At 27.0% G+C, this 12,538-nt stretch overlaps 1 protein-coding gene across 1 annotated transcript in view; it reads right to left on the bottom strand.

The window, feature by feature from the left end:
- The window catches only part of LOC117172597, a 31,072-nt gene that overhangs the window by 3,837 nt on the left and 14,697 nt on the right, over positions 1-12,538 (bottom strand). Inside the window, exons 5-7 of the mRNA XM_033360683.1 lie at positions 11,647-11,930; positions 3,249-3,598; positions 2,584-2,882 (exon numbers count right to left, since the gene is read on the bottom strand). Of these exons, the coding sequence (XP_033216574.1) occupies positions 2,584-2,882; positions 3,249-3,598; positions 11,647-11,930 (933 nt within the window). The remainder of the gene's footprint in view (positions 1-2,583; positions 2,883-3,248; positions 3,599-11,646; positions 11,931-12,538) is intronic.

Genomic DNA, 12,538 nt, shown 5'->3' with positions numbered 1-12,538 from the left:
ACATTTATGTTTTATTGTTTACCATTTTTTGCAGAAGCTCCACAATACTTTCAGACATGTTTCAGGCATATAGAGGTACTTTAATTTTTTTCAGATATTCATAGTTTTTTCAACTTTTAAATGATTTTCATGCTACTTTTAGACGCTTTTAAAACATTTTCTGACATTTTCCAGAAAATTGAAGGCATTCACATTTTATCGCTCACAGATTTTTGCAATATTTTATATTACATTGAGAAACAGTCCGAATATTTTCAGACATTTTTAGACAATTTTCATGTAAATAGAGGCATTTCTCTTTTATTGCTTAATAATTTTTGCAGAATTTTCACACTACACTTAGGCAGAAGTTGAACCCTCTTTTTAGACATATTCAGACATACTTAGACATTTTCAGACGTTTTTCGGAAAATTCAGGGCATTAATATTTAATTGTTTATCGATTTTTTCAAAAGTTTCAGAGTAATTATAAGCACTGTTCAGACATATTCAGCTATTTCCAGATCTGTTTTCAAAAAATTAAAGGAATTTATATGTTATTTTTCACCGATTTTTGCAGAAGTTTAACACTGTTTTCAGACAAAGTTCAGACATATCCAGACATTTTCAGGTATTTTTTGAAAATTGAAGACATTTATACTTCATTTTTTACTAATTTTTGCAAAAGTTTTACACTAATTTCAGACCTGTTTTAGAAATAATCAGACATTTTCAGACATTTTTCGGAAAATCTAAACCATTGATATTTTATTCTGCACCGTTTTTTGAAAAAGTTTCACACTTCTTTTCAGCACTGTTCAGACATATTCAGACATATTCAGACGTTTTTCGGAAAATTTAAGGAATTAATATTTAATTGTTTATTGATTTTTTCAAAAGTTTCAGAGTAATTATAAGCACTATTCAGACATATTCAGATATTTCCAGATCTGTTTTCAAAAAATTAAAGGAATTTATATGTTATTGTTCACCGATTTTTGCAGAAGTTTAATACTGCTTTCAGACAAAGTTCAGACATATCCAGACATTTTCAGGCATTTTTTGAGAATTGAAGGCATTTATACTTCATTGTTTACTAATTTTTTGCAAAAGTTTTACACTAATTTCAGACATGTTTTAGAAATAATCAGACATTTTCAGACATTTTTCGGAAAATCTAAACCATTGATATTTTATTTTTCACCGTTTTTTGAAAAAGTTTCACACTTCTTTTAAGCACTGTTCAGTGATATTCAGACATATTCAGACATTTTTTAGAAAATTCTATGCAATAATATTTTATTTTTACTGATTTTTGTGGAAGTTTCACACTATTTTTATACAGAGCTGAGACATATGCATCCATTTCAGACATTCATTGTTATTCCAAATTTCATAGAATTTTCATGCTATTTACAGACACTTTTGAAACATTTTCAGACACGATTCAGTAAATTGGAGATGTTCAGACATACTCAGACATTTTCAGACATTTTTCGTAAAATTAAAGGCATTTATTTTGATTCTTGACTGATTTTTTTAGAAGTTTCACACTACTTGTAAGCACTGTTCTGAACTATTCAGACATATTCAGACATTTTTAGACATTCAAAAAATTTCAAGGCATTTATATTTGATTGTTTACTGATTTTTACAGAAGTTTAACACTGCTTGAAGACAATTTTCAGACATATGCAGGCTTTTAGACACTTTTAAGACATTTTTCAGTAAATTGGAGGTATAAATATTTGATTGTTTACCGATTTTTTCAGAAGTTTCAAAGTACTTTTAGACACAGTTGGTTGGTTGGAGACATAATCTGACATTTTCAGACATTTGAGAAAAATGTAAGGCATTAATATTTAATCTTTACCAATTTTTTCAGAAGTTTCAAACTACTTTTAAGCAGTCTTCTGTCATATTCAGACATTTTCAGACAATTTTTAGAAAAATAAAGGCATTTATACTTCATTGTTTACCAATTTTGGAAGAGTTCAACACTATTTCAAGTCATATTCAGACAGGTTCAGATATTTTCAGACAGTTTTTGTCAAATTTAAGGCATTAATACTTTAATCTTAACCGATTTTTGCAAAAGTTTCACACAACATTTAGACAGAGTTCAGACATACTCATACATTTTCAGACATTTTTCAGACAATTAAAGGCATTTATATTTTATTGTTAACTGATTTCTTTAAAAGCTGAGCACTGCTTTTCGGCAAGTTTCAGATATATACAGGCACTTTCAGACTTTTCAGACATTCAAAGTTTTTTTTTTACTTTTAGAGAATTTTTCTCTTAATTTTAGACAGTTTTAAGACATTTTTTAGTAAATTGGACGGATCAATTTTTTTTCTACTGATTTTTACAGAAGCTTCAAACTACTTGTAGACACAGTTCAGACATATTCAGACATCTTCAGACATTTTTCAAAAAATTGAAGGCATTTATATTTTTGTTTACCAATTTCTGCAGAAGTTTAAAATTACTTTCAGACGCGTTTCAGACATAATCTGACATTTTCAGACATTTGAGGAGTTGCTCAGACATTCGCAAGAAATTTCAAGCATTCTTGGAAAAATGAGTAATGTTTTTATTTACCAATTTTCGCAAGGGCCATGCATATCATCGCAAAGAAGAATAATTTTTTTGGCCTTGCGCCCACAATTAGAGTGAAGATGGCCAGGAGAATTTTTGATACAAGTTCAGCAGTGGCTCCCACAGTGATGGCTAAAGCAGCATCACCCTGAGTGTATCCATATTTGATCATCATCAGGGGCAAAAGTGAACTAAAAGTGAAGTCGCTCGCAAATACAAAACTTATTCCAAGACACGTGTTGATAAATGCACGATCCTTCATCAAAGTCATATCTATTACGTCTGAAAAACTCCACTTATGCCTAATTAAAAATTTAAAAAATTAAATAACAGGAAAAATAAGATTTTTAAATACCAGGGTGTCGTTTCAAAATTAACCCGATCCGGTTATCGTGGGTCGTTTCAGACCCATGCATTTTTTAGTAAATTTCTGCATTTTTGGGAGGTGGAAGAAACTTACTGCTTTTTTCTTTAATTTTTGAAATAGTTATAGGGGTTACGGAATGTTTTTAAAAGTTTTGAAATTTATTCTACAGGCGCAAAAATTTTAGAATTTTTTGTGTGTTCTGTTTTAGGTATAGGTAAAAACATAATATTTCAAATAACAAAAAAATTCCGTTGGAAAATTAGATTTTTAGTTTTTTAGGGCTACCATATTGAATACTCACCCCTTTTTCTTTTCTAGTTTCATTTCTTCACTATTGGTTAAATTATCCTTTTCTCTTAATTTTTCAGTACTGTTAAATTTTTCATTTTCCCCTAATGTGTCCATTTCTTTCGTTTTTTCCAAAATTTTCAATTCAAAATTTTTTGGTTTCTCGAAAATCTTCGTTTTCACTCGAGCTTCAGCATTATTTAAATTATCGAAACCGACCGGCATCCTTAAATTTGCTAAACTCGAAGATGAAAGTGCTTCTGTGACTATTTTAGCAACACTTTCATGCTTGTGGGTTATGGTATTAGCCCTCCTTCGAATATTTCCTGATTCCACATTGGTTAGTGATCCCGATAATTCTGTCTGAAGTTTAAAAAAAAATGAGTAAAAGTAAAAACCGCGCGCCTATAAAAAAGGATTTCGTAGCCTATTAAGAAGTTCATTGAGCCGCTAAAATCTGACCCTCCTGTACTTTCCTACCCCTTCTCCCCCTATATTCCCCTAACCCCAACAAAATATATCTCCCTTTTTACATTTTTAGTTCCTCACCTTTTCTTAACCTGTTCCTACTCTACTTTTCCCTTTCCACTTTCCAATTTCCACCTTTCCCTTTCCACTGTTAAATTTTACTCTTCCCCTTTGCCCCTTTCCCCACACCTGTCGGATTCCCCTTCCCTGTCCCCTTTCCCTTTCTCCTGTCACCTTTCCCCTTACTTTCCATTTCCCTTTCCCTGTCCCCTTTCCCATTTCCCGGGTACCTTTTATCCTATCCACTTGCCCCTCTCTATTCCCTCTCCTCTCTCCCGCTCTCATCTTTCTTTTTCCCTACCACTCCTCCCGAAATTTCACTTTTTTCCTTATTAACCAGTACTACCTATCCTCACTTCCAATTATTTTTTCTACTTCCCTATATCTCTTTCACATCTCTTCCTTCATTTCCACTCACTTTCCTGTACTAACAATTCTATATTTCCCTTTCCCCACTATTTTCTTTAATTTTCATTATCAACCTCTCCTGTAATTTTCCATGATTTTTTATATATTCCATTATCTACTACTCCTCTTACCATTTCCCTTAATTTTGACTCTCTTCACCTACTCCCTCTTTTATTATTTTCTTCACTTTCGATCATCCTCATTCTTCTCATTTCTCTTAATTACTCTTATATGGTTTTACCTCACTGCCTCTACTTTACCTCTCCTCATTTCCTCTCACGTCCCCTACTTTTCTTGTGCTTATTTTCCCTACTCTCCCAACCTTATTTCCCTTACTTCCCTTACACATTTTCCTGTCATAATACATTACTTCCCCTCCTATAATTTCCCTAACTTCCCTTACTCTACTGCCCTACCTCTCTTTTCCCATAATTTCTTCTCACTTATTCTAATTCGAAAGTTCTTTTCTTAACTTTCTCTAGTTTTATTCCCCTCACTTTTCTTAACGTTTCTGACTTTCCCTTCCATTCTTTTATTTACTTCCTCTCCTCTTCATTTCTTCAATTTCCTATACATTCCCTACCTTAATTTTTCCCCACTTTCCCAACTTTCATATTCTTAATTTACTCTCCTTTCTTTTATTTTTCCTCTTCTCATATCCTCTCACATCCGCTACTCTTTTTTGCCTACTTCCCATACTTTTTTCCCCTGCTTTTCCTATCCACATTTCCCTTACTTACCCTACTTATGAGCCGGTCACTTATCTTCACTTTCACTTACTTGCCATCCCGTGCTTTCCCCTGATTTCTTTCTCTCCTTTCCCACCTTTTACTTTCCTTCGTGTCCACTCAGTTTACGTACTTATCCTCCCCTTATTTTCCAGCAATGCTCTTACTTTCCCACTTTAATACTCTTCTCTTTTCCTCTCATTCTCCTTCCATAATTTTTCATCACCTAACCTACCCTACATTCCCTCCTCTTACTTTCCCTCATTTCTCCTAACCTTTCTGCTCTTATTTCTCCTTTCATAATCTCGCCTTACTACTCCTACTCCTTTACAAGTCATGTCTCCTCCCTTAACCCCCCCCCCTCCTTTTTTCACCACTTCTTTCATATTTTCACCTACTCTATCATCACTTACTTCCCCACACTTCTATTTATCTTCAATTAATTTTCCATAACTGCACCTACTTCCCCTATAAGGCCGTACTTAAATTACATAACGGATAATAGCCCCTCTCTAAAAACCTCTCCTCCATGTAACAAACCGTAGCAAAAATTTTCTACCCCCCTCCCCCCACCTATTATTGTACGTAATTTTTAATTTCCAGAAATATTTCTCTAGGTTATTTTTCAGGGTTCCTGGGAAGTTAATTTTCAAAATCCTTGATCATTGAGGGACCGTATTTTTATTACGTAACAACTAAAGGGGGGGGGGGGATATTTCATTACTATTTTTTACGGTAGGGGGAGGAGTCCTTCACTCATGTACGTAATTTTTTCAAATTCGCAAAATCTTTCTAATAAGGATTATATTTTTAGTTATAAATATTATTATTTGGTCCAAAATTTAACTATTAAAAAAAGACATACTTTTTGGTTGCAATTTCAACGGTTTTTTAAAAAAAGCACCTTTTCGGGTAAAAAATTCAACTTTTAACTGAGAAGAATGTTTCGTTTAAAATTCATACTTTGGTGGTGAAATATTTTTTGGAAGAAAATACATTTTTTTTAAGATTGGTCTTTTTTATTTTAAATTTCACCTGTTTTCGAAGAATTTTCATTTTTCTTAGAAAAAATGCAATTGTTTGTTTAAAAATGTAGCTAAAATGTCATACTTTTTGGTTAAAACATTTACTGTTCAGCAGAAAATTTACTTATTGTTTACCATTCTTATTTTGGTGTTGGAAAGTGAACTGAAAATTTTTTTGGATCTAAATTTAATTATTTTTCTAAACATTTTTTTAATTCATCCTTTTCAGAAGAAATTTCATCTTTCTTAAATAAAAGTGCAACTTTTTGGTTTAACTTTTAAAAAAATTTTGCCGTTTTTTATTGAAAATTTATCTATTTAAGTACTAATTAAATTTTTTTAAATAAAAATTCAACTATTTAATAGAGGATTTAAACATTTTGTAAAAAAATTCATATTTGGACTTGAAAAGTTAACTGAAACTTTTTTTGGCTGAAAATCCAACTATCACAAAAATTTTCAAACAAAAATTCATCTTGTTTAAGAGAAATTAATTTTTTTGGATAAAATCAAAACTATTTCGTCGAAACTTATTTCTTGTTTAAAAAATCATATAATAATTGTGAAAAGTCAACCAAAGTCGTTTTTAACAGAAAATTCCATTATTTTTTTGAAAATTTATTTTTTGATTCAAAAATTCATCTGCTTAAGTGGAAATTCAATTTCTTTTTTAATCAAAAAGACATTTTTTGGTTAAAAAGTTTCCTTCTCTGCTTGAGTATTTAAATATTTTGTTTGAAAGATTTAATTGAATCACTTTGATGAAAAAAATTTTTTTAAGTCTTATATTTTTAGATGAAAAAAACTACTTAAGTAAAAGTCAAACTGCATTCTTAAACATTTTTTATTTTTTATTAAAGGCATCTTTGGTTGCAAATTTAGTCGAAAAGCCTATTTGGTTTAAAATTAATTTTTTAACTGAAGATTTGACTCTTCCTTTTTTTAAAGATCTTTTTAGTTAACAATTTTCTTTGTTTGGTAAAAAAAAAACTTTCTTAGTTTGAAAGTTCATTTTTGTAAAGTAGAAACGCATCGGTTTGGTGACATTTTTTTCTAAAAAATCATTTTTTTGGTTTCGAAATTTAATTTTTGTAGATAATTTCTTTCTTATATAAATGTTATATTCTTTATGAAACATTAACTATGATGCTTTTCTGTGAGGAATGTATCTTTTTAGGTTGAAAATTCAACTATTATTTAAAAAATTAAAAAATTTTGTTCAAAATTCAATTATTTTGCCAAAAAGCCATCGTTTATAGCAGAAAATACATTTTTTATTTAAAATAGGTTGATGAATTTGAAATAAAATAAAAGATGGCTTTTCAACAAAATACTTAATTCAGCAATAAAATAATTGAATTTTTAACATAATAGTTTGATTTTTACCTAAAAAATAATTTATCAACAAAAAAGTGTCGTCGTTTATATTTGATCATAAAGGTGAAATTTATTTAAAAAAATGAAAAAACCTTAAAACCAAGAGGACAAATTTCAATTAAATGAAGATTTTTCATTCAAGAGATAAAAAAAGTTTATTTAAATTGTTAAATCTTTACGCCAAGAGACTAATTTTATCTCCAAAAATTAAATTTTCAAACAATAAATACGAATTTAAAGAAAAAATTAATTTTTCACGAAACGGATGTATTTTTCACTAACGAAAACGAAAATTCAAAACAAGAAAATTTTTTTCACCAGTAACAAGAGTTTTCAACTGAAAAAAACAATCTTAGAAAAATAGAAAAGTTACATTTTGAGTCAACAAATTAATTTTAAATAAGAAAGGGCTTTTTCACTAAACAGCTAAATTTTCATCCAAACAAATAAGCCTTCAATCCAAAAATTAATCTTTAACAATGTAGTTTAACTTTTACAAAATGAGTTGAATTTTCAATTTAGAAATATTAATTTAAAAAAGTTAAACTTTCATGCAAAGAGAGTAATTTTCAACTGAAAATATTAATCTTCTATGAAAAAAACTATTTCTTAAGAAAGTGATTTAAAAAAATCTTTCAAACAGAATAGTTTAATGCTCAGGCAAAGAAGAACATTTTTAACCAAAAAATTGCATTTTCATTAAAAAATTTAATTTTTACGAAAAATGATGAATTTTTAAATCAAAAAGATAAATTTTCAAAAAGAGATTTAAATTTTCTTTTAAAAAAAGATATTAGTTGACTTTTCACGATCAAAATTTGAATTTTTAAAGAAGAAATAAGTTTCTACGAAAAAAAAATTAATCTTCAATCCTAAAACAGACGAATTTAAAAAAAAATTATTTCTTAAATCGTGCAATTTTCACCCAGAAAGTATTTCAGTACCCTTTTCAACGCAAAAATATTGATTTTAAACAAACAGTTGCACTTTTCTCCAAGAAAGATCAATTTTCTTTCAAAAAAGATGAATTTTTATTTTTAAAAAACATATTTTCAAACAAATTTTTATCCAGAAAACATTTCAGTGAGCTTTTCACAATCAAAAAATAAATTTTTGAATAGGAAAAAGTTTTTGCAACAAAAAATTGAATATTCAATCAAAAAAGACGAATTTTTCACTAAAAAGGAAAAGTTCTTAACCAAATTGTTGAAGTTGATAACAAATAGTTGCATTTTTATTACAAAAAGATGAAAATTCTCTTAAAACATATGAATTTTTGTTTGAAAAAAAGAAGTTGAATTTTCATTCAAAAAAGATTCCAATTGGACTTTTCAAGATCAAAATATGAATTTTATAAGAAAAATAAGTTTCTACGAAAAAATTGAATTTTCTAGCCAAAAAGACCAATTTTTAACCAAATTGGATGAACTTTTAACAAAGTTGTTGAATTCTCTACCAAATAGTTTCTTTATTATTTAAAAATATGAAACTTTTAAAACGGGTTAAATTGTAAAAAAAATATAAAACGATATAAATAAAAAATGAATAAAATGAAAAACAAATTTTCAACAAAAAAAAAATAGTTTAATTTTCATCCAAAAAAGATTCCAGTTGACTTTTCAAGATAAAAATATGTATTTTCTGAAGATGAAATAAGTTTCTACGAAAAAAATTTAATTTTTAATCCAAAAAGATGAATTTTTAACCAAAAAGAATAACTTTGAACAAAATAGTTTAATTCTCCACCAAATAGTTGCATTTGCATCCACAAAGATGAAATTTTCCTTAAAACAGATAAATTTTTATTGAAAACAATTTTTTTTGTAAGTAGAATTTTCATTCAAAAAAGATTCATCAAAATATGAATTTGTTTACAAAAATAATTTTGTACGAAAAAAATTTAACTTTAAATCCAAAAAGATGAATTTTTGACCAAAAAGAAGAACTTGTCAACAAAAAAAAAAGATTTCAGTTGAACTTTCAAGATCAAAATAAGTATTTTAAAAAAGTTAGGTTTTTACGAAAAAAGTGAATTTTCTAGGCAAAAAGACGAATTTTTAAATAAATTGGAATACTTGTTAATAAAGTTGTTGAATTCTCTACCAGAAAGTTGCTTGTTTATCAAAAAATATGAAACTCTTAAAACAGATAAACTTGTAAATATTTATATATATAATAAATAAAATAATAAAGAAATTTTCAACAACAAAAAAATAGTTTAATTTTCATCCAAAAAAGATTTCAGTTGACTTTTCAAGATCAAAAAATACATTTTTTAAAGATGAAATAAGTTTCTACAAAAAAATTTAATTTTTAATCAAAACAGATGAATTTGTAACCAAAAAGGACTTTTTAACAAAATGGTTGAATTCCCCTCTAAATAGTTGCATTTTCATCCAAAAAATATTCCAGTTTACTTTTCAAGTTCAAAAAATATATTTTTCAAAGATGAAATAAGTTTTTAGGAACAAAATTTAATTTTAATCCAGAAAGATGAATTTTTAACCAAAAACAATAACTTTTTAATAATATGTTGCATTCTCTGCCTAAAAATTGCCTAATAGTTGAATTATTATCCAAAACGAATAAATTTCTCTTAAAACAGATAAATTTTTATTTTAAAAAATTGTTTTCAAGTTGAATTTTCACCCAAACAAGATTCCAGTTCGACTTTTTAACATCAAAATATTAATTTGTTAAGAAAAAAAAAGTTTACACGAGAAAAATTTAAGTTTCAATCCAAAAAGATGAATTTTAAACTAGAAAGGACTTTTTAACAAAATGGTTGAATTCTACACGAAATAGTTGAATTTTTATCCGAAAAGGATTCCAGTTTACCTTTCAAGATCAAAATTAATATTTAAAAAAATAGGTTTCTACGAAAAAATAGAATTTTCAATCCCAAAGAACGAATTGTTTAAACCAAAAAGGATGAATTTTTTAAAAATAGTTTAATTCTCTACCAAATAATTCCTTTTTTATTTAAAAATATGATATTTCTCTTATAAGAGATGAATTTTTGATAAAAAACAACAAACTTTTTTTTTAAGTTGAAATTTCATTCAGAAAAGATTTCAGTTAATTTTTCAATACCAATATATAAATTTGTAACAAAAAGTAAATTGTTCAAAAATTAGTTAAAATTTTAACAAAACAGTAGAATTTTCGACCAAAAAGTATGACTTAAAAAAATAGTTTAATTTTCAACAGAACAGTTAAGTTTTTAGCCAAGAAAGACAAAATTTTTGCTAAACCAGGTGAATGATTAAATCAAAAGGTCAAACATAAAAAATTATTTGAATTTTTAACCAAACAGTTACATTTTTGTTCAAGAAAGACGAAATTTCTAATTTCTAGAATTTCTGAAAATAAAACCAAGAATTCATGGACCAATTTTAAACTATTACCAAACAATTTTTATTTTTCAATTACAAAATCGATTCCAGTTCAAATTCGAACACTAAAATAAGTATTTTAAACAATAAGTTAATTTCCTGCTAAATAGTTAAATTTTTGCTGAAAAAGTATAACTTGTTTATTAGATTGTTAAATTTTCAACCAAACAGTTGCATTTTTGTACAAGAAAAATGAAAATTCTACTAAAACATGTGAATTTTTAAATTGAAAAGACAAATTAAAAAAAAATTCATCCAAAAAAGATTTCAGCAAAAAATTATTAATTTTAAACAAAAGGTTAATGTTTTACTAAAAAATTGAAGCTTTAACCCCTATAAGGGTTTTTCTCTAAGGCTACGAAATCCTTTAAAATTTGAAAATTAAAATTGGTTTAAAATAAAACAAAAATTCATATTAGTTTAAAAATTATGGAAAACTTTTTGTATATAAATTTTTTCCTTCGTGACTATAAAAAATAATTATAAATTTTTCTTGTGTTAAATTTGGTGTCTCTTAAAAAAAATTGCTGTCTTAATTTAGAAATTCCGAGGTTTCCAACCATTTTTTTCCTTCAGCTCAAAAGTGAGGAAGTGCCATAAAAATGTCATTTTTAAAATTATTTTTTTACACTGTGAAAAACAATTTTGTAAAATAGTAAATATACAATAAAATTTTCTTTTTCATTACCACTTTTTTAATTTTCTAAAATTTTTTAAAGATTATTTTGTCACAAAATCACTGGAAAACTTATAGTGCAAAATCTAATAGATCATTTTTCAAGAATCGTAATTTATTTCTGAATTGTTTAAACCATTTTTTGAAAGATGTCAGATATGGAAGATCGAAAAGGGCTATTTAATTATGTAAAAAAAATTATTTTAGAGAATTTTCCAGCGAATGAAATGTGTTTAAAAGAAGGTGAATTATACTTCTGAAAATGCAAAAAAACCTTATTTTCAAAATCATCCTCTTTGAGACTCCTGAGACTATTCCACCTGTTCGATTTCATGGAGGGATGAATAACGTCAATAGTGGAACGACGCTTCCAGTGGTCATTAATTAATTTAAATTCTCCAGAAAATCTTATATTTCCTATTGATTCTTGTTTTATTAAGGCCATTTTTTCACTAGTTGTCTTTTTTTTATTTTTTTTATAATGCCACTCTACTGGGTGCATCAAGGCCATTCCCACAATGCAGTTCAAACTTAGCGCACCAATCAGGGCTGCAGTTCCTATAAAAAAATAATTTTACTTCATGAATTTTTATTTCATTATATTAGAAACATAAACAATTTAAAAATCAAAAATAACAAATTTTTAATATTTTTAATTACAAAAATTGTTTAAACTATTTAAGATGATTTCTTTGCCGTAAAATATGATAGAATATCGATTAAAATAAAATAATTAAGAACTTCAAACCTGAAAATTTTTTTAATGTATGAATTAAATTTCCAAATACAAAATCAAAGCATCAGAGCTTTTCTGCAATCAGAGTTTTCAAATTTGAATAAAAAATAAAATGAGAATGAAAAAAATTGTAATATATGAAGAATACCACATAATTATATTTATTCAAGTTTTCTTGAGCTTAATTCGAAATGTTAACTTTTTTCTGGCTTGATAGAGAACATTTTTTTATATTTAATATTATTGGGTTAATTGGCGTCAAATTTTTCATTTTCAAAATTTAGCTTGTAATTAAAAGGTTGATTTTTAAAATGTATTTATTGTTTAATGTTTTTAATATAAAATGTTAATCTACATAATTTTCACGTATAAAATTCTGAAGTTGTAATTACTTAATTTGAAAACAGTTAAATTTTCAAGTTATCTTTAA

The sequence above is a fragment of the Belonocnema kinseyi genome, chromosome 5 (assembly GCF_010883055.1).
Source record: "Belonocnema kinseyi isolate 2016_QV_RU_SX_M_011 chromosome 5, B_treatae_v1, whole genome shotgun sequence".
Lineage (NCBI taxonomy): Eukaryota > Metazoa > Arthropoda > Insecta > Hymenoptera > Cynipidae > Belonocnema > Belonocnema kinseyi.
This window is presented reverse-complemented; position numbering and strand designations above follow the sequence as displayed.